Source organism: Acanthisitta chloris, unplaced genomic scaffold (assembly GCF_000695815.1).
Source record: "Acanthisitta chloris isolate BGI_N310 unplaced genomic scaffold, ASM69581v1 scaffold1613, whole genome shotgun sequence".
Taxonomy (NCBI): domain Eukaryota; kingdom Metazoa; phylum Chordata; class Aves; order Passeriformes; family Acanthisittidae; genus Acanthisitta; species Acanthisitta chloris.
The window spans coordinates 101837-128709 of NW_008663016.1; the positions used below are offsets into that span (position 1 = coordinate 101837).

A 26873-nucleotide genomic window follows, 5' to 3' on the forward strand; every position below is an offset into this window, starting at 1 on the left:
AGGCAGTGTGAAGCTGGTGGGCTCAGATATTTGTTCTGAGCAGCCACCTGTCAAAATACCTGAGCATACTCCAACTCACACAGCAAATTGAAAAATGATTAAAATTGCTAGTGTTTGACAGGCAGTTGCTGTACCCATAAACTAATCCTAGTAGGACAGTTTTTCTGGCAGCTAACAGAGCATATGGCCTATGCAATATTTATTTCTTTGGTGTTGACTTGATATTTAGCATATTTAAATAATTTGAAAAGTCATAATGATGCGGTAGTCTTGCAGTGCTTTTCAGCTACCCTCATTTCTGGGTTATATCTTTCCTCTTATATTTTCTTCTGTTATCTCTTTCTTTGATCTGACAGGAATAACAAAGCATCCCTCTGGATCTGCTATAGTGAAATATGCCCACAGGAAGCAGAGTAGATCACATCAGTTTTCACTTCTTTTTTTTTTTTTTTCTCCCTTTTTTTTTTTTTCTCCTTTCTTCCCTCCCCCCTTTGCTGAAACACTTTTTGCTACTACAGAGAGCTGACATGATAGGGCTGTCAAGACTCAGCAAGACAGATATATCTTTAACAAAGGGAGCTGGAATGCTGGCCTTTTCCTGGTGACCAAACCTGGTAAATTTATGAGGAAAAAATTAACACACTATTCTAATAACACTTTATAACACTTCAAGGTAACACCAGCCCTTGCCATCATGTGCTTGTTCTTGCTTTCACTTGGAGTTATTCTTATTTATTCTGATTTCATTTTTAACTTGTTAAGGTCTTTTTCTTCTGGGAGTCATTTCTTTGATGTGACAAGAATATCAAAACCACCCCTATGGATCTGCTTGATTGAATTGTACCCACAGCACTGGCCACTTAATGTGCACTAGTACTTAATTGCCTCCATACAAGGGATGGTTTTGCTTCCTTTCTAAGAGCAGTCCGGGTTAGGCATGAATATAGATAGTGGTGAATTTAGTAGGAAGCTGCATGTAGTATCAATATCCCCTTTTTTCAAAGTTAATTGAAGGAATTCAAGTAAAAGTTGTCATCAAGATAGAAATTATTTTCCTATGTGCTAAGGGGTCTGTTCTTCTCTAAGAAAAGTGTAGTTGCATTCTGTTGATTTTTCTTTAGAAATCTACATGTCCTTCATTCCCAAATACTGTTTCTCAGACAAAGAACAGGGATTTTTTTCCCCCAAATTTATACTGGTTTTTGGGAAAATAACCCCCTTGATTATTTTATACTATTTTTAATCTGTGAGTATGTTTTGTGTGCATTAAGAAACTAGCAACAGAAAACAAGGATTTTTATGTTTCACTCTGGGAACATCTATGGATATAATAATTTTTATGTCTTTCCAGCGAGTTTCAGGACTCAGTTTCCTCTTCTGTAAATGGGAAAGGAAGAGTTTTAACTTGCTGTCCCTATGTTATGATAGCTCTCTGTAGATCAAGAAGAAAAACACAGAGATTTTTTGAGGGTATGATTTTTTTTTCTGTAGGTAAACATCCCTGTAGAAGACACTGAATACAGGACAAGACACCTTAAATCAGAATATTCAATAAGGAATTATAAATTGCATGAGGTCAGTTACTACACAGTAATTGACCAGTGTATAGGCTTTTATTTGGATATTAATGTGTGCCTTTTACCTGTTTGTTGGTCAGAGGTGTTCAGAAAGTGTTCAGAATAACTGAAACATTTTAACTATGCATCTCATGTAACTATGAAATAAATCTTTAAGAGCACCTGCCCTAAATAACACAAGCCATTTATGACAAGAAGTCGGAAAACATAATCTGATCCATAAAACTCATATTTAAAAACATCCTTCCACCATTGCTCAAAACAATTGTCTAGATTAATCATTGATATCTCCAGTTAATGAATGTATTAGCGATAATTAGATACTCAGTATTTCAGAGAATCTGTGATGATCTGAGTTCATCACCATTCCTGGATCACACTGTTACATGTTTATAGGAATTCAGAATCTTTTCACAATCAAGAAGAGACACAGTTCCTGAAAGTAAAACAAATTGTGGAGATCAGGTGGAGTTTTGGTCCAAGCCAGCATATTAGAAGGTTTGGCATTTGTTTATTTTTTATTATACTTGTGGTTAAAAAGCTCAGCATCCAGGTAGAGCTAAGCACTACCATGCAATGTACATCACCAACTTTACACTGGGCATTCCAACTGAAAAACTGATGATAACTTATTTAGCTGACGAGACTTCAGTCAACTGATTTGATAAATATTTCAGATCATTCAGTCATCAAAGAAATACTAGGGTGAGTTTATAAATAAACCATAGCCCAGAAAAATGTCTTCTAATACTCCAACCTACCTGAAGTATCATTTGGAATAAATTGTTTGGCCCATTCTCTTGTGCATTAGACATTTCATATGCATTTCAAATCCTGGAGTCTTACCCAAACTGAGCTTAATGTTTTGCTGATGTGAAAAGAACATTAACTGCAGTTGCTCACTTTTATTGCAGAAATATATAAAATACAGGTCTTGTACATGAAAATGTCTTCTTTATTGTCTGGGGTTTTTTTTGTTTTGCTCCATATGGATGGCAGGTACCAACTATTGATTTTTAAAATTAGCAACTAGCATTTTCATATACACTTAAAGGAATATTTTATGCACGAGAGAGATGGGGTGAAAATTACTGCAGCTGATTGTAACAGAAATAGCTGGAAGGGGCTTCTTTTTCCTATTAGCACAGATTTCAGTTATATTATGCTGTCATTACCTCAGCATAAATTAACTATTATTCAAAACATTTCCCACACAGTAGTTTATTGGAACAGATATTACTCAGTCTAACTATCTAGTCATTCACTTAGAAAGATGCAAATCTAAGCTTTCTAAATGTTTTAGACATATTGATAATGTGCCTCTTTAATGCCATTTTGAAGCCTGTATACAGTACATCTATATTATTGTTTTCAATTTATGTCAAGAACAAAGTGAAGTTTTGAAGAATGCGTTCTGGGAAATAATCCAAACAGAATTATTTCTTTATAAGCTACACCCTGCAAATAACTGAGAACATTTATTTTAAATGTAACAGTATAACCTTGTTCCAAAACTGAAATTCCAATATACAGTGAACCCTGATGAATACTATATGTGACACCTTTCAGTATGTATGTTTTACCTACTTTCCTGTCAGTCCTTTTTCAGCTGTAAGTTTTGTAGGCTTTCCTGTTCTCTGAAACAGATCTTGGGTCCTGCAGTGGATAGATTGAAGGTAGGCAGATGGTTGAAGCCTCATCATAACCACAATTTGTAGTGAAGAGTATGTGCTTTCAAAATCGCAGCACACCTTCTTAAGGTGGGAACAAGGCAGATGATTTGTGATAGAAAGACGAAGCTGAGGGCGAAGAGATAAGCCAGCATTTACTTTCTGCTCAGATGAAAAAAGAAAATTACTAATGTTATATTGCCACATTCTTTATTTATTTCGTTAACAAGGAGAAATTTTACTCAAGAGTTTTGCTATTTTATTTGTCAAAATAGAAGTAGAACATGGAGTCACACTTTTAATTTTGTATAGTTTTGTATTTATAAAACAAGAATAAAATGTGCATGCTTGATACTTTGGTTTACTCAACCTGTTCTGCTTTCCAAGCATTAAAAATGTCTCCTGTCATCATGTTTTATTTCAATAATGAACCAGAAGAAAAAAGTCACAGCTAAAATGCATTCTTTAATGATTAAGTACTCTTTCCTCTTTTATAACTGCCAAGCTTCCAGAAGGCCTGTTCTGCTATTTGCTTCCCTCCTTTCTTCATTTTCTTTTGTGTTTTCCTATAGGGGAAGTCCTTAATTGTAAAAATAAGTAGAAATAAATATGATGTGTATGTTCTATGTAATGGCTTTCTGAAACATGTTGAAGTTATTCTTCTGGCAGTGTAGGTTACTCATTATTTGAGTTATTAATAATGTATGTTTTCCACAATTATATTCTCTAGGCTTAATCCTATACCTTCATTTATTTACTTCTACATCAAAAGTTGTCAATGCCCCAGTAGTTCAAAAGACTACCTGCTTATGACTATCTGAATTCTTGTCAACTACAGGCCAAATTGCCACAGGGTATGAACAGTTGCTAATAGAGCCCCTTTCTCTCATGTTTTGGTTGAACTTCCTCATGAGCATGGTGTGTTCTTCTCTATACTGGTTTGCCAGAAAGATCTGAGAGTTCAGGGAAGAGCATCCTGGTGATAAAAGGACAGAGAAGACTGATTGAGGAACAGGATTTCAAGAGCTTGACAGAAAATAACAGAATCAAAGAAGATGTGTAGCAGAAAGGCAGACGTATGGAGAATTACTCATGCCAGCTGAGATAGAGATATTGCTAAATCAGATGCTAGATTAACTAGAAGCATCAGGGACAAATTCAGGCAAGAAAGTTTAGCCTTAATAGCAGAAGTCTCTTAAGGTCCATAGGCTGTAAATTGACTGTACACGTCTTATAAGAGAGATTGTGGAAACCTCATGAAATGGATCATCTCAAACTAGAATGAGCAAATACTGTGAAAATGAATTGTTAGGAAGAATGTGCAATGTGGGCAAATAGAAAAATTGCAACTTTTTCATCTGAATCTTTTATTCTGTTATGTTCTGTTAAAGTGATAACTGTAAGCATAACATGAACACAATTCCATTGTATGTCATTGCTTTTTTATTTTGGTTTGGTTTTTGGTTTGGTTTGGTTTGGTTTGATTTTGGGGTTTGGGCTTCTTTGTTGGGGAGAGTTGTTTTAATTCAGGATTATCTTTATGAATTTTTAATTTCTGACAAATTAATGATTAATGTAGAATTTAATTTTTTTAATTCATACATTATGGATGGAAATTTTTCCAGACTGTCAGGTCTTTGGAGCTCTTAATTGTTTAAGACCCTCTGTCTGAGTGGTTTATCCTTTGCTGACTTAAGTAGACTAAAGTAAATGGATTAAAAAATTTGGTCATTAGATGTCCTGAGCATCTACCATGTATAGATTGCTATCCAGCAGTCATAGTTTACAATCTGAGTTTCTACAACCAAACTCAGTTACATGTAATTTACACTAAGTCACAGAAATTAAATACTGTCCTAAATATTCACATTCCTTTATTTATTTATTTTTATTTATTTATTTATTTATTGTCAATTAAAATTGACAATGTAAGCATTGTCAATTTTGTCAGAATGCTACACAAAATGTGTAACCATATAACAGTTTTACAGAATAGAATGCAAATGTATGTGCACTTTCTAAGACAGAAAGAGGACAGTATTGAGGAGGGATTGTAACTGAAGTAGAAAAAGAAGAAAGCAGTAACTTGAGACTTTTTCTTAAAAAAAGGATAAATTCAGTTGATGGAAAGAAAAACAATGGAAGAGGTGGAGGAATTTAAGAGTTTGCTTTTTTTGAAAAGCATTCTCTCTCAAGGAAGACTTGTCATTGCAGAAACTTTACATACATTTATTGTTAATTTTTAAAAGTTTAGCTGTGAATTTTGAAGGCTCACAATTTAGCTTTTAAAATAAAAAGGATAGTTAAAACCATCTATAAGCATGTACTGTGAAAGCTCTTAATCATGAAGAAAAGAGTGGATGAAGTTTCAAAGTTTCAGTGAAACCTCCAGCTGATATTACTGTTGCATTTTTAGGATAAGATGCCTATCCTTAAAGAAGACTGTGCTCCTAAAATTGACAATTAAAAGCATGCATGGTGTCTTAAACAGAACCAAAGACAAGGGGAGCTAATAAATAGTATTAAAACTGATGAGGTCCCCAACAAATTCTCCCTTCTAATGGCACAGAATAAAATTTTGCAATGTGTAAGAGGCAGTGCACTATTCAGATGACATCAGCATTCCTGAAAAATATGGGAAGTAGCCCAATACTACTTCCTTGGCTTCACTCCCATTTACTCCCCAAACACTTAACAAGTCTAGGGTACTTGTATTTTATTCTCATCCTGGTTAGTTTTTCCTTTTCTTCTGGCAGCTGTGTGAGAACCAGCAAAGCCCAGCTCTTTCTGCTTCTGTGACCTTTCACAGCTAGCAGAAGTCATGAGCCATTTAGTCACCCAGCTTGAAAGTTAAGGGTCTGTCAGAAATATTCAATCCCACAGTTTCCTCAAAAATACCCCTGCTTTTTTCACTTGGTGCATGGACCTGTTAAGAGCTGTGAGTGAAGATCAGGCTGACCACTTCTGCTTTCCAGACCAGACTGTGGAATAAAGACAGAGATGCTCAGTTTTGCTGTTTGGTCAGATTGGAGTTTGCTCGGTCTCTCTTTCCCCAGGAGAGCTTCATGAATAGTAGACATTTCTGTCTTCTTTCTCAGTGGAGAGGAAAATAACAAGAGATTTTTCACAAGTACCTTCTCTGCTTTGTAGCATTTCTACCCCTGCACAGCATCTGAAACTTTATTATTGTAGGATTATATTTGTATAATACCACTGTCTTCATTGCCATAGAGTAACTAGCTCCTGCTTTCAGCTCAGCATTGTGGTTAGTATGAACTATGATGGATCAGTGATGTGTGAGTTTAAAATCTTTTTCAAATTCTTTTAAAATTATAGAAAACCCAAAAGTAGTATCTTTTAATTTTTTTTCCAGAATAAAGTCATGCATGTGATGTAGTGTTTAACTGGACAGGTCAGGGTGAGTAGCTTCTCTGTCTGAAGAAGTAATAATGAGCAATGAAGGAGGGGACATGGAATTGCATGGGAAGATGGGCATTTACACAACTCCTGTCTTCTTCAGAGAGGGAGCATGAGAAGCCAGATGAACAACAAAGAGAGGAAGACAGAAAGGGCATTTGGACTTTTTGTTGCCAAGGAGGAGGAAGGGAAAGGGTTAGAAAGGCAGTCCTTGGGAGCCCTATAGAAGTGAAGGAATTACCATAGGAACAGATAGTTCTTGGTATGGTTGTTAATGAAAAGAAATTATGTTTTCAGCCTTCCCAGGGTTTTATGGGATTTCTAGTCTTGACATTTGGGACTTATTTTTTGATTAGTGAATTCATTGAGATATTGTATAATATAATCTAGTTAGGCATTTCTAAACAACAATAACAAAAAAAGAATATCTTAGGTACTTTTGACTTGTAATATTTAGTATGTTTCTAAATGCAGTTCATAGTGTATTGAAAAGTACTACTGGCAATTTTTAGCCTGGCACAACCGGAATGTCAGGCTTTCTGGCTGTCACACACTGCTTTTCACATGTGGAAACAATTGGAGAATCCCAGACAGAAGCAGTGGTTTGGATTTTTTTGTAAATGCCTGTGAATTTTAGTGACTGCCAACTAAGGGATGCTGACAATCTGTAGTGGTTCCAGTCAGAAGAGAATCTGCATTTTAAAATTTAGAAGATTTTTTTATTTATTACTCAAGAAAATGTAACAAATTTATCTCTGCTTTAGAAATCCCTTGAAATAACTTTTCACTATTGCAGATGATGCACTTGGAATCCTTGGAGACTTTTCAGAATATAATGCTTGTTTCACAAGTTTGCTTTGTTTCAAAAAAAAATGAATCTATCTCAAAGATCTAACAACCTAAATTAAGATTTCATCATCCTGGCTTCTATTTCATATGCAAAAGAGAAAAATTAATTAGTTAAAGTATGACATAAGGGAGAAGAAAGGAAACACTTGGCTTAAAAGCAAAAACTCCTGCATAGGAATGGCAAGTAAGAGATATGTAAATCCTGAGACTGTAATGGTAGAAATTTTTTAAAAAATAAAGACAGAAAAATTCAGTCAAGAATAACTTCAAGAGGAGTTTTGGTAATAGCAAGAGCTTGAATTTCTTGGAACTTGAAACTGGTGACATAAACACAAGAAGAAAAGAACAGTTTGGCCAGAATAGAAGGTGATTTTCTAAGTAAGATCTTGCTAAGGCCTGAGAATGAGGATTTTCTCTTAGTAACAGGATTTATACAACAGGATTGTATAAATTGAGGATATGGAACTGGTTTGGTTTGCAAATACCAAGCTAGGACACATCTGTAATTTTGTATGTTTTAATGCTTTGATTACCGTCATGTAAAGGAGTAATACAAAGGAGTAGTATCAACAGGGAAATTCTGTGTTGACGGTGTACATTTTAGTAATTTGCATTGCAGAATCAAGATGTCAAAGAGAAGCTTGTTCCATAAATCTAAACACCAGATGGGAAAGATCATCTAGATTGGCCTCTCACCCAACAAATCATAGAGCTTTTGTCCATGTAGCCTTTTGAGTCTGACCATAAGGGTTGGTGTCTGAATAATGAAGAGGATATGGAAGTGTTTCCATATATAGGTAGAGTTTAGGTCATGAGAAATTATTTCAGTCAGTCACGTTAAATATTTATAATCCGAAAACAACAACAAAAATTCTTGTTTTGAAAGAAATGTGGGAATGTCTTCGGAAACGATGACATTATTTGTCAAATTGAGATGAGTCCTTGTTTCTGAGGTTGTTCATTATGTAGCAATAGGAAAATTACTTAAGTGCAATTATCAGTCATGTAAAAATTAAAATTCCTGATTATCCAGGTTTGAAAACCTTAGCTACTTATGTCATGAAGTTACATATTTGATGAATTATTGCATCATGCTATTACATCTCTCACAAAAGTAATTTAGCAGTAAAATGTTTTCTAGTGTTTGTACGCTATAACTTAATGATCAAAGAAAGCAACATTTTCATTTATAAATTTAATACAGATTTGGGAGAATGATGACAGAGCAATGATTTCATTTGGCATGACATCAATGAACCCAGGAGTTTTGGTTAATGTTACCAATCTGTACGGGACAGGAATAATTACAAACATGGATATAAGAAATACAATAGTTCAACTGAAGAAACTAATGGCATGAAACAAGAATAATAAGATGTTCATTATATGAAGGGTGACCTCATTACCTTCTAAAGCTACCTGAGGAGGGGAAGTGGAGAGGGAGGTGCTGAGCTTTTATCTCTGGTATCCAGAGACAGGTGGGAATGTTTCAAAGCTGTGCCAGGGGAAGCTTAGACTTAACATTAGGAAGCTTTTCTTTACTGAGTGGGAGGAGCAGACATCCTGGAGAGGTGGTCGATGCCCTGAGCCTGTCAGTGTTTGAGAAGCATTTGGACAATACCCTTAACAACATGCTTTATCTTTTGGTCAGCCCTGAAGTGATCAGGCAGTTGGACTAAATGACTGTTGTAGGTCCATTCCAACTGAAATTTTCTGGTCTACTCTAGACTATACAAAAGAGAAAAGAAATTAATTTTTAATGTATTTGTAAACAAAATTATAAACATATATATTACTTTCTGCAGTTCCAGGCTATGTTTAGTGTTTTGCACAGCATGGACTCTACAAGCAGAGATGATGCCTGTCTGCCTTGTATATAAGGCAAACAGCAGGGAAGAAAAAGCAGTGGAATTGTCATGGACTGAGAGCAAGACCCGCATTTTTAAAAATTATCAGAAGTCTAAAAACAAAGTGATGAACTGAGCAGTGTGGCCTGAGGAGTTCCTACAACAACACAGAGCTTGTCAGAGGAATTTGGAGTTAAAAGCTTTTTGATTTTCACTATAACAGAGTTTGTTGTACTTTTTAGTGGAATTTAATGGGAGAATTTCATTCTATCAGTGGCAAACTCCTTTGTTCCAGGCAGAGCTGGAAGAATACAAGAAAAAGGAAAAACTATAGAAAATTGGCTTTTTCTTCTGGTATAGTTAGGAAGGGAGGGGAGCATTTCATTCCTTGATATCAGCGCTTTTCAGCCTAAGGAAGTTCTCCATGATTTTCACCGGAATGTCTGCTAGAGAAGAAAAGGAAGCATTTGTGCTCACACACATGGGAAGCTTGCACATGAGAGTATGCCTGAAAGAGTAAGGAACACTCTCAGCGAAACCTGCTCTGGTTGCAGGTCTTAGTGGTATTTTTGCTTCACCTTCTCTGTTTCTGTTTGTGAGATGTATTGAATTTCCCATTTGCAGTGAGTTAACCAAATGCTTGCTTAAGCTGTTTAAGATATTTTTGTGGCATGAGTGGCATATTGGACTACTAGGGGCAAGGATGGGAGGGATATAAAGGTGAAAGACTGAAGAACTAGGTGTTACAATTAGTAGCTTAATGAGGTAAATGTGAAAGTTAATAGGCAGCTCTCCCTGAGACAAACAAGGTCACCAGTGTGATTCATGCTTGTAAAGAAAATGGGAGATCTTACCTTTCACATTCTCATTCCTTTCATAGTACTATTTACTTTCACAGGAGAATGAGGAAGAAGTTCAGGGGTGGACTGACTATGGGAGGAAACTGAAAGTCAGCTCTGAGCTGTTGGTGTTCTGGTAGGGAGCCATTTAATTGCACACTGGATCCTCTGAGATATCTCCTGTGAGGGAAGGGAGCTTAAGGATGCCCCTCCTTCACTGTTAAATTAATAAAGTAGTGACCTGTGGAGAAAATCCATTTCAGTGCCCATTTTTCAATCCCTTGAGTATCCTGATTAAATAACTGACTATATTGAAGCCTCCAGAGTAGTTGAGTCATTGCTTGTGTTTAAACTACAGCACTTTTTTTCCTCCAAACATACAGTAATAAAATGGAATTCAATACTCTTAATCTAACTTATCAGAAGTCCTGAAGATATTGATGCTGCTTAACATCTGTAGACACAAAGAAAAAAGCAGTATCTCACATCACTAGTACGAAACAAAAACATTTCAAGTGGTTTATGCTACCCACCAAAGGGCTGTCTGTCATATTTGGTCTGAAGGAGATGGTGCTTGGGGGCTGTTGAGTGTGCTGGCTGCATGGGCAGGAGAGCACATAAAGGATTCCTGTGTTTACTTGGATGCAAGAATGAAATAAACTCCTAGGAAAGGCAGAGTTGGATGACTATTGCTGTGGTGCATATTTTTCAAATGCCTACAGATTATCACTCCTCATTGAACGCCCCATGCACAGGGGAAAATGGATTAGACAAAAACCTGAATGTGGTAACAAAGAATGGAACACACCAGGATTCTGGGAATTAGTAATAAAAAGACTGAATATGTAAAAAAAGTAATAAAAACATAGAGAAACTCAGATAATAAATATTTCAGAAAGTTTACCTGATTATGGTAGTAATCAGTGAGGATGAATAAAACAAGGACACTTCGCATAAAAAATATTGTCTTACTGTCTGCAATGCAGTTTGTTCTTTAGGAATTTCTTTGTTCCCTTCATGATTCAAAGTGAATGTGCTCATGCTTTTATGTTTCTTGTGTAGTGTAATCACCAGGCATCTCTCAGCATAGGGGAGTTTGCAAATGAAATGGACTGTTAATATCTTCCTTGGTGACTTTACCTGCATTTCTAAAGAATGCTTTTTGTATGTTAAAGATAAACTGCTTCATGGCTTACCCTTTTTGCAAAGGTATGTCAGAGAGCAAACAAAAGCTCCATTTCTGTGATGTTTCAGATGGGTCAATTCTTGCATTTTCATTTAGGTTAGGACTGTGCTTCTGAAATGATAGGTCAACCATCCCTATTTGCCATAGTTTCATTCAAACTGCAGAGCGGTTTTGGAGTGTGTGACTTGGCTCCTAAGCCACAGAAGCCATGTGTTCCGGGGTGCAGCTGGCAGAGTTCAGCCACTGTTGGGGTCTGCAGCCCTCGCTAGAGCCAGCCTGGTGGGAAAACCCTGCTGTGGGCATGGTTTCAGCAGGGGGTCCTTAAGAGGAAGGTGGCTTCCTCTTCTCTGTGGTATACAGGGATAGGAGGTGTGTGAATTGTTCAAAGCTGTGTGTGGGGAAGTTTGGTCTAAACATTAGGAAGCATGTCTTTACTAAGAGAGTGATAAAACAGTGGAACAGGCAAGGTGGACAATGGCCCATGCCAGTCAGCGTTTTAAGAGGCTTTTGGACAATGCCCTTAACAGCACGCTTTAACTTTTGGTCTTTGGTCAGGCAGGTGGTCTGGGTGAACACTGTATGTTCCTTCCAACTGGAAAGAATATCCTATTCTATTCTAAGACCAACTCTTTTAGTCTGCAGCCCTGCTCCTGTTGAGTTACACTGCTTGCTGGTGGAGACATTGCCTTTGACCACTAAAAAGAATTCTTACACCTAAAGAAAAAGATTGTTTGAATTATTTAATAGCATATTTGTATTTCTTTCAACCAGAATTAAGAAATCAAACCCACATATGTCAGTAGACTGCATAATGAGCAAAGCAGATGTATTGAACTCTTCATTCCATGAGAAACTGACATTAAGGACTCATCCTCTAGGTTGCAGAGGAGCATCCCAATGTTCTTGTGAATGTACAGCCGTTAAACAGAAAAATTGGAACTCAATAATTGATTTTCTTTGAGCAAAATGCATTGAGGATATTGATCATTGTATCTAAGATTAGTATTATTAGTAATATTCAATTATTTGATATATTGATTTCTTGACCTAAACGTATGTCAATGTATAATATAAATCCCTTTATATTACTGCTGAGCGACCAGTATTAAGCACTATGAAGTTGCATTTTGTTCAAGTGCAGAAATTAGGGTGTGAGATCAACTAATTTTGAATTGCCAGCAAGTTTGAAGACTGTTTTTCTTTCCTCATTCTGTCCTATTTTTGTCAATAAATATGCTAAGACCCATTTTATCTTAATGAATACAAAATCATATCCTAACAGATACTCCTTGAAGTGTTGGGAGTACAAATCTCATTTTATGTGTATTGAAAACAGTAGGGAATCTCAAATCAGCTCACTAAACAGCTTTTCTGCAACACCTTATTGAGAAACAAAAGATTAATATAATTGCTATTTTGCTTTTCTGAAAGCGTTAAATCTGTCAGCCACTGAATTCCAAGCTTATATTGTTTCTACGTGAAGGATATTTGAAGATGAAATGAGAATAAACTTTATTAAAATTTGTATTAAATTAACTAGAATGTATGTCTCAGGGAGTGGTGTAGCACTTTGCATGTATTCCTCGAGATCTGTTGGGAGAAAAGGAATTGATTAATTAGAATGAAATGTTTAAGACTATTACACAAATCTAAAGTTTGATGATTTACAGCTCAAGAAAAACTGCAGCCTACACTTAGCAGTTTTCAGATTAATTTCAGATACAGACAGAATTCTCGTGTAAACAAATCAATGTATTACATTATTATTCACAGATCTGTTCTGTACCTGCTTTTCATTTTGTGTCAAGTTATCTGATAGGAGGCAGCATTAGGAATACCCTTGGGCCAGTCACTTTATCTCTGTGTGCTTATGTTTATCTTCTGCGTTAAGTTTTGACAAGTTTTTTCTGTCCTTTTTAAGTATTGTGAGCTCCAGAGAGGAATACCAGTCGTAACTGTGCACAGCTGTGGTGTTGTGCAGGCTGTAGTCTCAGTGCAGTAGCTGAATGTTATGGGTAATTTTTAAGAAACATTGTTCTGTTTCTTTAATGCTTCTAAGAGGTGTCAGTCTTACAAATGGTATTTTTGAATGAAAAGAATAACATTAGTATCCACAGGATGGGGGAGAGATGCTTATCTTGTAAGTGCAAGCCAGCAAAAATATTCAAGATTCCCTGAAATTCAAGGTCTTCATTCTGTATTTCTTCTTGTTACAAAAGGACTTGACATTAACTTAAATGTTTTAAAATTGTGGGAGCATTGAGTATGTGAGTATTTACCAGCATATATTAAGCAGTAAAATGATGGTTGCTTTTGACAGTTATACTGTAAGTGTCCATTCCTCATAATCTGGAAAATTCTGCTTCTCTTTCTCCTCCTCTATTACTACCATAAATCTACCTGAAATGAGAGGGAAAGCTAGCAAAGTTTATGTGTGCAGAATTTACAGCCAAACAATCAGAATTTCCCAAGACTGGACAACATGAAAGCAAATGTGTAAATTATAACTGGACTGCATTGAAAAAAATATTTAATAATTCATTTCAGTGCTCCTGTGTGAGAACAGAAGTATCATTTAAGGGATCACTATAAAGGGCAGGAGAGGGGGATCTGGGTTTTTTTCAGCATTGCTGCCAAATACAATTCACACTCTTATTTCAACACAGAATTATTTCAAAAATTAAAATTAAAATAACCCTGATAATTAATTGGGAAAAAAATGGAAATTACTTTTCTGAAAATATTATTGGCAGATACGTGTAGAAGTATATATCACACGGTGCCTGATGTTAGTACTAGTATTTGTCATTTTGAAAATGAAATTCACAAATATAATTCCTTTCCCTTCTTCCCACTAGGCAAACCAGTTCTAGTGCACGGAATGTAATAGAAAATACTACCTTTATGTGACTTGAAGTGAATTTTATGTTTCTGTATAAAAGGTGTCTGCATGAATGAAAGTATGCACACAGTGTGTAAAGAAATACTATTTGTATGGTACATATAGATAGCTGCTGTATGAACAAATATACACACATATGCCCACACAAATGCATGGGTAATTCATCTATGACTTAAAATTATTTCATTATTAAATTATGTTAATAAAACCAAAAATGCTCACCAGTTCCCAGGAGACACTCTGTGCTTTGGAGGCTGAAGTTTGCTCTGAATTAGTCAACAAACAAGAAATCACCTGTACCAGGATAATTAGAGCATCAGATATGCTAGGGCTACAATCTGTTGAAAGTCCTTTGCCTTCTTGACTGGACTTTGCATTAAGTTTCTTTTTTAGCAAATATTTGTTTGTGGTATTCCATTGTATACCTGTCAATCTAGGGCATTAAGACTTGTGGATGTCAGTGACCTGTTAGGAAATCTCTCTCTAACATCTGTTCTTATAACTATGCTGTGAAGCAGAGGAAAGCACAGATTGGCTTGTAGAAATGACAAAATATGTACATTAAAAGGATTATTCTGTATCATGAAGTATTTATTGTGCTTCCTACCATTTTTTTGCCTGAAAGAAATAACATAATTTACCAAGATAGTAGTGTTTTTCATGGGTTTGCATGTTTCTTCTGTGTAGTCAATGAAAAATTCATAAAACTCACAAGAAAAATATTAAGGGTCAGTAGTTCAGGGCATAGTATATATATAGGTATGTAATGCACAGTGCATTTTAAAATCTGCCAGTTTAGTTTTCTATGGATGCTTTATTCTCAATTTTACAACGTCAAATAAAATAGTACCTGTTGGAAAAATGAGAATTTTTAACAGTATTTCTTCTAGAAGTAGCAATCTTTGGACAAAGTTTTTAAGAATATAACTTAAATATATTTTTGCTTGAATTAACTGTTTTGAGTATTTCAGTTTATGGGATGTAACCTAATGAGTTAGTCAAGACTTATTCTGAAAGTAGACTTAAGTCTTGAAGAATGCATTGAAATTGTGAAGTTTTCATTGCAAACCTGTGAAGCCTGAAAGCCCATGAAAAATGCAATAAAATTAAAGATGAAATAAATATTCAGTGAATGTCTGCAAACTGAAAAGACTTCTACATTAGTTAAATCTTGCCTTGAAAATTTGTTTCTGTATTTTTTTGTTTTCACTTACTAATATTGTTGTTGAAATAGTAATTCTTTCATTTTTGTTATATTTTATATATGAATTTTCTTTCTCAGTTTTATTTTCTTTCCTCCCATTAAAGATTCCAGAGGCTTATTTTATTAGAGATCCTCATACTTTCCTCCTTACAAAGGACTTTATTAAGGTATATATGTTCTTTTCAGTGCAAAAAAAAAAAGCTCTCTCAAGACCTGAACTGCATGTCCTCACAGGTTAACATTTTCACATATAACGCCAGTTACTGGAAATGAGAATGGTTAGTTGGTTAACTGAAGCATGCTTGAAAGGAGGAGCAAAGCTTGTCTACAACATACTAACACTTGGATGAGTCTGCAGCCTGGGAGGAGAGCACCGGGTGAATTTTCTGGACTTTTTTCATGGCTGACTTGGGATATGCCTGCATTGTCACACAGTGTGTTGACCTCTCTCCTTGATGCATATTGCTCATGACAGTCCCTCTCTCTTGCCTGCAGGCCATGGAGGCGCAGATACAGAACTTTGGACAGACGCCATCGCAGTTGCTCATTGAGCCCCATCCACCTCGGAGCTCTGCCATGCACCTGGTGAGACATGACTGCTGGCTGGGAATGCATTCCCTTTGAACCTTTGGATCCCTTGTAGGTCATAAAGTACTCATTAAAGCAACACTTTTAATACCCTCCGTTGCCCATGGAGCCATATTTTCTTCTGGTAACAATGGCTTGCAGTGCTCTAGCAGAGAAAGGTGAAGGTGTGACTGGCTTTAGCTTCCTGTAGTCCTGGTTTTCCTTTTAATATTGTATAAGGAAGCCCCTATCTTAATAAACACACTTGATAAATACACATTTGCATTCTTGTGTCTTCAAGTGCTGGGAATGACTGCATGCTTCCCTTAGAGCGAGCATGTTGTTTAGTTTAAAAGGATGCATTGTTAGGGGCTGATTTATGAACAATGCCTGCTTGACAAAAATGAAGGATTGGAGTTCAGATCATGCTGAAATCCTCCCGCCCATTCCCCTGGGAGAATTGCAATGTATATTTTGAACTTTTATTTGAACTCCAAAATTCATTCCCATCACATTTTTTGCTTCTTGCAAAGTATTGTATGAAATCGCCAAACTGACCAAGAGACATCTCTGTGCCCCTCAGTGCCTTTGATAAAATGCTCAGAGCTAGATACTTTCTTTTAAGCTTAGTAAATCAACAGTAATACTTGCAGTAGTTTCAATCTTTTTATCTATCTACCAAGAAATCACTCTATCACTGTAAATGTGGAAATCAATCTGGAAGTGTTTGTTGTGTTAAGTAATGTGCAGAAGTCCAATTTACATAATATTTATTTTTTATTCTTAAGATATGGGTAGTATGTTTTTAATAAGAATTCAAAGTGATATGTAGAAAGGAATATCTGAACTTCTACAAACAGTTCTTTGTTATAACAGTGGTTGGAAAAAAGTCCTTAAAACCAGTACTCAGTAACTATCATTGTCCATTTATAAACAATTGTGTCATTTTAGAATCACAAAACAGGCTTAGGTTATTAAAACCTTATTAGGTTATAGACTCCCTAGTAAGCATATGCTTTACATAGAATTAAAGTGTCTCTGTTTGGAAATGCTGTATTTCATATAAGGAATACATTTAGAAAAACTAAATATCTGTGAGTTTTTGAGTCACTCTTGAAATTTCTTTTTTCAACTGTTGTAGTTTAGAGAATTACTATTTATGGTGTATTAATTAATTTTTTTACACATCTCTATCTTACGAATATTTACTGCTTAATGATTTTATATTTTAATGCATATTAATTACTGCTAACAGTTATTTTGCGCCCTATAATGATAACCCTTACCATACCTATTCTCTACTTATCCTCATGTAATGTTCCAATAATAGCTTCTGATCTTGCTCTCCTCCATCGCTAGAGTAGACGCGCAGGTAGTGTTGTTTTCCCTGTATGTGCACGTGCTTACCTGCTCTTTTTTAACCTCGTTTTCCCTTAGACCTCCTCACTAATTGTGTTATCCCTTCTGTTTTCTTCTGCTCTCTTCTCCTTTCTACTCAACAGTGTTTCCTTCCACAGAGCCCCCTCATGTTTAAAGATCAGATGCAGCAGGATGTCATCATGGTGCTGAAGTTCCCATCAAATTCCCCCGTCACACATGTGGCAGCCAACACGCTGCCCCACCTGACCATTCCTGCCGTGGTGACCGTCACTTGCAGCAGGCTGTTTGCAGTCAATCGGTGGCACAACACAGTAGGTAGGTTCTCACAGGCACATTTCATTCAAATTTTAAGACCTTAACAGTGCAGCTTTAATTTTGAGTGCAATTTAGGTCCCTCACCGTCCTGGGCACAACAATTTACTGTTTCTTCTGTTTTGTGTCAAATAATCAAAGCTTCTGTTTTCTCTGGTGTCATTCCTAGAAATACTCTCCCTAGCAGCAGCACATCACCATGGCAGCCAATCGATTTGTGGTTACATCAGGATCAGCCTTTGATATAATGCTTTTCAGGAGAGTGCTGCTGTTCTTGACAGAGCCAATATTAATATGTCCCAGGTTTCAAAAATACATACTGGCATACTAGAGAGCGTACGTCACTCTCTGCTGCTTGAGAGAGATTTCAGGTCTGTCCAGGAGCTTGTCATAAGCCTTCCCCTGGGTCACTTTAGATTATCTGGGACCCTAAACAAGCCTAAGCAATTGGAAACTGAACTATTCTGAAGAGAAGTTTCCTCATTCCCTCCTAAAAGCCCATCCAACAAGGCCAAAATTCCGTTCCAGCCCCTCTGCTCACATCTCCAAATTGCCACTAGAACTGCCCATGTCACCTGGGTATGTAGGTGACGAGGTTGTTCCAGGCATTGCTAAATAGGTAGTGGGGCATGTGGTATGTGAGGGAACAAACAGGTTTCATTTTTTAAGGTAACTTCCTGCTGTGATAGCCCTTATGCTGCAGTATCTAGGGTTCAAGGGTTTCCTTAACAACTGTCATTTGAAGTCATTTAGTTTAGCTGAAGTAATGTTGGCCTTTATGATGCACATGACTGTAAGGTTTTAGTTTTTCATCTATACTCTTGTAAAACATAAGTCATGTTGCAAACATGCAGAATTCACAGCATGAACCAACCATAAATTAAATTTCACACCATTTGGAAGCCTCTCGTGTAAATTGCAAAGAAAGGAATACTTTCTAAATGTATTATAATGGAAAGAGGCAGGAAAACAAAACTACTTAGAGAATCAAAACTCCTTGTAATGATTTTCTTGACTTTTACATCCTGCTTGGCAATGCCTTTTATTTTGCAAGAGGCTGATCCAGAACAGGGTATCAACTACTGACATAATGTTATTTTAAGAAATCACAACTGTAGTACAAAAGATAGGTTCATCTACAGAAATGTATACACAGACCACTTGTTATAGAATGTATGTAGAGCTTTACAGTTTATAAACATCAGGAGACATTTACATAGTCATCTCACAAGAGAAGCAAATGAATCTAAGCTAATACCAGTAAAGGTCTGTCCCAAACTGTTTTGATTTTGAAAGAAGATAGAGAAAGGAGGGAAGGAGAAGTTCTCAGAGCAGTGTTTTTCAGAAGATGTCAGAGCTAGCTGCAGACCCTGGTTTTTTTCACCTCCTTCAGTTTCTTACTGTAGTAGTAGAATATGGTGTTTATTCTCCAGAACACTGTATCTCCTATTTTGGATATTCTTGTGCAACATGGCAGTTCATGACAAAAAAAATGTGTTTTCATTAGTGACAATTTGATTTATATGCTAGGGAAGGTGCTCAGAAGAGCCAAAGCAATGCTATCTGTGCATGAGAGCAGATACACTAAATATGTGTTATCCAATGCTTGTTTGAACATCTTAAGGACTGCTCTAAATAGAACGAACAGGAATAATTGTGGCAAATTTACTGTAGGCCATGTTTTTCCAGCTAAAAGTTCTAGATAAATCAATGAAAAAGTCCAAGGTTCTGACACTTACAGGTTTCCATATGTAAGAAACTCATAATGATCTTTAATCCAATTATTTTTATTTTCTGCACTAAGATCTCAGCCAGTGCTCAAATGTAAAAAAAAAAAATCTCCATTATATGATTTTAAATGAGTTATTTAATGAATGTTTGTGGCTGCAGAAATCATGATGACGTTAGCCCTCATACGTTTATAGTTATTGTTATATAACTGAAGAATTAACAAATGCATATTTGTGTGGCACAGAGGAAGGAATCTTAAGAAATTAATAAAACAAATAGTAGGACGTTAATCCAATAATGAAGTTTTAAACCTAGAAAAGTCTTATGAAAAGGTTCATATGTGCTTTATTCTTCCTTTCATGTGTAGGCCTTCGGGGAGCCCCAGGATATTCTTTGGATCAAGCTCATCATCTTCCAATTGAAATGGATCCATTGATTGGTATGTCAAGATGAAAATGTAGCAATATGTTTGAAATTGGCATTTTCAAGAAGTATTGATTAAGCTATATTTGCATCTTATGCTTCATTTAGCATAGAAAATAGGAAAATATTTATTCTTGTCAGTCCTAGAGAACTAAAAGCATTAGTTATTGATGCTGAATGAATTACATGAGTGCTATTTGTTATTAACATCACCAGCAACTGGTATTTAAGAAACAACCAATTAAGTCAGTTACACTGTCAGCCCGTATCTATAATTCTGTTCTCTTATCAGGTCACATTAGTAAATTAAAATGTGATGGTCTGGTGGAGTTCACATATTTTTTCTTACAGCTAGCACTGTGTTTATCAGTGCAGATGCAGATCCATTTATTTTCATTCAGTTTATGATTTGGATTGTTTTAGTTTGCATTACTAAATTAATAATGAAAAGACTGGATTTTAAATTGATACATGATAGTATTTTTAAAATCCAGAATGTTTGAGGAAGTATTTTGAGAAATAGCATCTGCTGAAACTGTTAGATTGCAGGACTTCCAAACCATCACAATTTCTCTGTAATTGCAACTATTTCATTTGCAGTTATTTGTTTATTTTTTTGTGGTAATTTGAGACAGAAATTTGGCATAGTCAAGGTTCTTAGAGTCAATTTTGAGGCATTGGTGAGAAAAAAATGCATTTTTAAACATCTCCAGACAAAGAAATTTTTTTTGGTCTATGTCAATATGCATGGTTTAAAGATTTATGTAGAAGCACTTATGCTTCATTTGATATATAATGACAATGGTCTTCTCTTCAGTATTTCTCTTGAAAGCTAAGGCACAACTATTGCACCCACCTGTTCAGGAAATCTGAGTAATTTGTTACTCATTAACTTTCAGTGCATGGACGTAGAGGGTCTGCTAATTTAAACGTGTTCTTAGAATGTATATAAACATGATATTAACTTTCACAAGCAATTTTAAAATAGGGTTGGGTTTTGATTTTTTTTTTTGTTGAATCTCTTATTTCACACAGATTTGAGTAATATAAGTAGAATAACAAAAAATAGGAATAAAACTTAAGATTATTATCTGCATTAAGTTGTGTTCCTGTGTTAGGAGAAATATGTTTCTCAGAGTGATTTTTATCTCACCTAACATCAGTTAACTGAAGTTAGTTGTCAAGATTCCTGCCATAACTACTGTAGAAAGACAAAGTGTCCTCTGGAGTTGTCTAACATGTAGACAGCTATTACAAGCATGAGACGACTTGACATGTGAAACAATGTCTTCCTCTCCAGTGAGACTGGAGGGAGCATAGATAATTAACTCAGATTATATACTGAACTTACAGAAAGTTAATATTAAGTGAGAGGAAACACACCTTTATTGTATTGCTGTATCTTGTCTGTTGTGTCACAGGAAATAAAGAGCACATTAGCTGGGGAATCCCAGTACTTCTTAACAGCTCTTTGGCTGTTGGGGTGGTAGGATTCTGCATGAACCATTCCTTTTCCCTCTATCTGGGAGAATTTCCAGGTGTCATTGCCTCTTTTGACATTACTGCCTGTGGCCTGGCTCCCTGCTTGAGGAGTAGGTGATAAGACAGTCTTGAAAAAGCACATTAGGTTTGAATAGATTCATTGGTTGAATCCTTATATCTTTGACCTGGTTAAGCATCTGGAGGTATGGGGGAATGTCAAGGTCACACAGTACAAGCTGAGATATTTTCTGTAGAAGAGCTACCAACCAGCAAAAATTGGTTTTCTGCAGTATTGTTAGTGTTGGCTTAGTATTTTAAATGGACTTCCACCACTTTCCCCTAGTTCAGATTGGTTTGGGGGACTACTTCAGCAGAGCACTTAAATTATTACCACATATTATGCAGTGCATCAGGCAGTTTGTAAGAAATTGTCATCTCATGTAAAATCTTTTCTCTTATTCAAAGGGAAACTAGAAATCTCACAGTAATTTTGTATTTCTGACACCCATATAGACAGCTCTAAATGTTCATATTCAAAATGCTTACCCAACAACAAATTCACAGTTCATTGAAAGTTAAATGTATTCATTTTCTCCTGTAAGTGGATGACAGGAAGGTGTTGGAATGGCTTACTTGTAAAATGTGTTTTGCATTTCGTTACAGCCAATAACTCTGGTGTGAACAAACGGCAGATCACAGACCTTGTGGATCAGAGCATCCAGATCAATGCACATTGCTTCGTGGTCACAGCAGATAATCGCTACATCCTTATCTGTGGTTTCTGGGACAAGAGTTTTCGAGTTTATTCTACAGAAACAGGTGACCCTCAATACAACTCTCTGTTTCTTCTTGGGTCTCAAAGTGGACAAAGACTATTATCTTAATAGTACTATATCTAATGTCTGTGCTTACCCCTCAATATGATAAAGGGCAGTTTATAAAATCCTTCATTATTGTTTGAGCATAATAGGTTTAAGGTATTTTTTAATGGAAGTTAAAGGATGTAAAAGAAAATGGAAAGGAATACAGTTTTGTAAGCAGTACCTTTTGAAAGCCACAGTTATTTTCAGGAAACTGATCATATCAAAAGGATCAATCAAAACTTTTGTTACCATATTTTCATGGCTGTATTGTTTCTAGCTCTATTTGTTTCATGGAAGAAGGAAGTAAGTTGCATATTCTGCTATGGGAACAGATATTTTGTTTCTTTGTCTGATTGCTTAGCCTAATATTCTGTATATTGCTAAAAACTCAATGCAATAATAGAAAGAAGTGATAATCATAGTAAACAGTAGTTTGACATTAACATAGAACAAGTATACATTTTTAATATAATTATGTAGCACAATTATGGAAAAGTTCATGTGCTGTCTTTTGCATATCATTCATGAAATTCACAAATAGTGTTCTAATGCCATTGCTTAAATACTGATGGGGCTGTAACTGTAGTTAATATTCAGCAACTGCAGTACTGTCTTGCTTTTCAGAGATAAGGGTTAGACTATGGATTGACACAGAGCACAACCTTTAATAGGAACAAAAAAAAAAGGAAAAAAAAGTTTTATCTTGGTGATGTTTTAATCTTCTTGTAGCATGTAGTGAACTTTAATTAAGGGACATGAGGCCAAAGTTACATTTGAACTGAATATTAATTATATAGTTAATGATTTCTAAATGCTGCAATTAACTTAAAAAACTGAATTTGTCTCCCTTTGCACTCCCTCCAGGCAAATTAACTCAGATTGTGTTTGGCCACTGGGATGTCGTGACTTGCCTTGCCAGATCGGAGTCCTATATCGGGGGTGATTGCTACATCGTGTCTGGGTCTCGTGATGCCACACTGCTGCTTTGGTACTGGAGTGGCCGACATCATATTATAGGTGACAATCCAAACAGCAGTAAGTATCCTCTAAAAAATGCATTCCTGAGAGTTTCTCTGTCACACCTATTCATTTTAACAGTCCTTCTGTCAGCTTCAGAAGTTATTACCAAAATATATCAATTGCTTCATTTACAGGTTGAAAGCTGGTATAAGAAGAGCACCACAAGCTAAACAATTTATTGATTACTAGCCACAAAAGTGTTTAAACACTCTGTGCATGGTAACTGATAATAGTATGGGAGTAGTTCTTAAGTTTGTAATTGCCTTTATCACATATCATCATGTCGTCATAAACTAGAACAAGATGGTTACAGCCTTTAAGTGACAGGACATATATCACTATATTTTGACTTTCCTTTCCCCAGAAATATTTTTTGGCATTTTAGCTTACTCCTTTTGTGATACAGCATGTGATATCAGCTGCTTGCCTTTGCTAAAAAAGAATGTCTCACATGCCATGGAATTAAAAGAGACTGTCTTGAGAAAGGCCTTTTGATAGCAAGCAAACCTTTGGAGAAGCAATGTGACTGAATGAAAATAGAAAAAGATAAAATGTCAGGAAAAGTTTGCATTTTATTTGCATGGGACTATCAGTGCTTTGCAGAGTGAAGGGAACACAATAAAAATAATAATAATAATAATAATGTTAATTCATATAAAGGCACTTAAAGTGCACTACTAATTTAAACGTACCTTCACCCAAGCCCGAAATACGACCAACTAAAGAAAAGAATAACTTTTATCCATATACTAGAGCTGTTTTGTCCAAGAGTAAATCCATTTAATTTAAAGCAGTTTCTGAATTCTGATTATTTTCAACACAAGGTTATTGCCTCTTTGGATAAAAATGGAAGAATCCGTCACTATTGGTTTTTGATCTCTGATTCAAATACTGACTGAAGGCAGTACTGTCGGTTACAGACATATAAGTGAGAGTATTTCTTCAACTGAATGGCCAGTAGCAGAGTGGTTTTTTTGTTTCGAAGCATATATATTGTTAATTTTGCAGTACCAAACTTTTTATTGAGGTTTAAATTTTTTGCTATTTGTCTGCAAGCAGAGCAAAGGGGAGATACACAAAAACCTCACTTTTGCACCAGATTTTCTTTTGCTTTTATAACAGAGAAGGAATGGGGGGGGAAAAATAAAATTGTGTTCCAGTAACAAATTTCTCTAATTTTTATGTATATTCCAGGGGTTTTTTAGCACATAATTCTCAGATATGGAGAAATTCAGTCTGAAAGGGATTTTCATGTCTGAGAATCTGTTTGGATTGATGTCATTTTGCTTCTTTTAATGTCTATGTGATTCATACGTAGTATTAGTCATTTCTATGTTAAGAGAAAACTAAAAAGAGCTTTCTCCTTTCATTAAATTAAAAACCCAAGACTTTTCCTTTACCTGCTTCGATTATATGGGACTTTGACAGCCTTGCCATTAGCATGTTCTTTCTGGCTAATACAGACTGCTTCAATTCTTTTCCAGATAGAATTATTTTAGTTCTGATACTGTTTTGCCATCACTTACATATCTGAATGCACGAAAGTAGTACTTTTTGGTATCTCGGGTTTAATAGCTTACCTGCATAACTTTGGAAGTGTCTATCTTGGAGAGCTCTAATTTTATTAAAAGAAAGATATCAGTTGGCTGACAGATGTAAATGAAAAGAAAAATGAATTGTATGATTTGTTCTCCATCTCTACCTGTATATGGACATGGTGCTATTTCGCTGAAGGCCTTAGAGTGAGATTAATGGGAGACTGTGCTGCAAATAGTCTTGTCCAGTCCAGTGAAATCTTACAGGCACAGGTAACAGAACTCAGGAAAATAAATGTCCAAGTCCACTGTGGTAGTTTTGAAATATATTGATAAGATTTTTTTAATATTTGTGTTGAAGACATGTTGAGGAAGAGTTATGTCATCACTATTGTTTCTATCTCTGTTCATTGCATTGAAGTTACCATGGGTATGCTAATTATGTACTAGTACTGTACTACAACTAGAACTTCACATGATGCAAACATATCCTTATTAACAGCTACTTTGACTTTTCATGAACATACATTAGGAGGGATAGATCACATGACTGCTTGAAAAACAAAGAGCCTTTAAAAACTTGTGCAGTTACTAAATTTTTCTGCTGAAGTAATAACTAGTAGTGTCTGTTCCCTACTAAGAACAGACATAATAGTTGTCCTATGACTGATTCCCTGTATACTAATTTTTGAGAGTGAAGCATTCTCAACAATCCTCATGAAAATATATTTGAGTTTTGTACAGTTAAAGCCACCAAAACAGTAAAGAAATATTTCCTAATGTACTCTTCTATAGTTGCTGGTGGAAGATTAGGATTTACCTTGTAGGAAAAAAGGAAGTGAGATGTTCACTGTAGGCCAAATCCAATTACATAACATCTTTAGAATGAATTTCCAGAAAGATGTAGATGATATTTTCAGAAAGAAAAAAGGGGCATTTATTTTTTTAGACCTGTCATCTGGAGACACAGATAAGGTATTTTATACCACAGACTGTAAGAAGGTGAAGAATTCAATGAAAAATGTCAGGTATAGTAATTATCTGGGTTAGGTGCTTGACTTTATAATTATCTTTTAAGCTGAAAGACAGTTAATTATCAATTTTGGCTTCAATATATCCAATTACCAAAAGGAACTTTAATTGTTTCAGAAAATCTTAAGGGGAAGAGAAAGCAAACCCCCAGTCTTAAATAGTTTGTGTAGTTTAGCATTTGTGTAGAAAAATGTAGATATAATTTCACTCAAGAACATAGCAATCACAATCATTTATTGTGAAATTCTCTGAGGCAAATGATTGTCAGACCAAACTTCCTACAGATTCTGCTAAAATTCCATTATTCCATAATCCATGAGGTAGATAAAATCTTTACTAACATGTATGTCAATAACCTAACCTTTCAGACTTGTGTAGAGCCTCCTGCTGACATACCTGTACAGCCGTGTGCTCAGTGGGTGACCTCAGCTGTGTCTGTGGGAAATACAGAACCAGCTCTGGTTTAAAGAGTAAAATTGAGAATAAATTGTATCTTGGAGATGACTCTTGCAGGTGGTGGTTCTAGTTCAGTAGTTAAAAACTTGCCTATGAAGGCATGGTGAGCTTCATTTTATAATTGTAAAATAATTCTTCCAATCAATGCATTTATTAAGTTATCACTTTTCATCTACAGTAAGTAGCAAAAACAAGTTTCTGGTTTAGTTTCCACTTATCACTATTTCTTGACACTTCTCACAATTGCTGTGAGAAGACTGAAGTTTTACCAGATTTTAAATACAATGTTTTCCATGGAGTAGCTTTCAAAAGTAGCTTTCAAAAAACATTCTGGTTAGAATGTTTGTGGAGGAAGTGGGAGACTAAGTTCTTTCCTCTAGAGACTGGGAGAATTCAAGCCCTCATTCCTGCATTCACAAGCATATGCTGCCCATCAGCTATAAATTAGTGTGGGAGGGGCCTCTGTGAGCCTCCAACTTTGGTAGAAAGCAAAATTTTTTTCTGTGCTCTTGTTTATGATCTGATGATGGGATATAAGTAGAGATAGAACAAGAAATCAGGAGTCAAAACTGCAGCATGTA

At 35.7% G+C, this 26873-nt stretch overlaps 1 protein-coding gene across 1 annotated transcript in view; it reads left to right on the forward strand.

The window, feature by feature from the left end:
* Positions 1-26873, forward strand: part of LOC103798536 (neurobeachin-like) — a 101768-nt gene that overhangs the window by 59393 nt on the left and 15502 nt on the right. Inside the window, 5 exon segments of the mRNA XM_009070808.1 lie at positions 15987-16076; positions 17561-17753; positions 19849-19920; positions 22050-22205; positions 23114-23284. Of these exon segments, the coding sequence (XP_009069056.1) occupies positions 15987-16076; positions 17561-17753; positions 19849-19920; positions 22050-22205; positions 23114-23284 (682 nt within the window).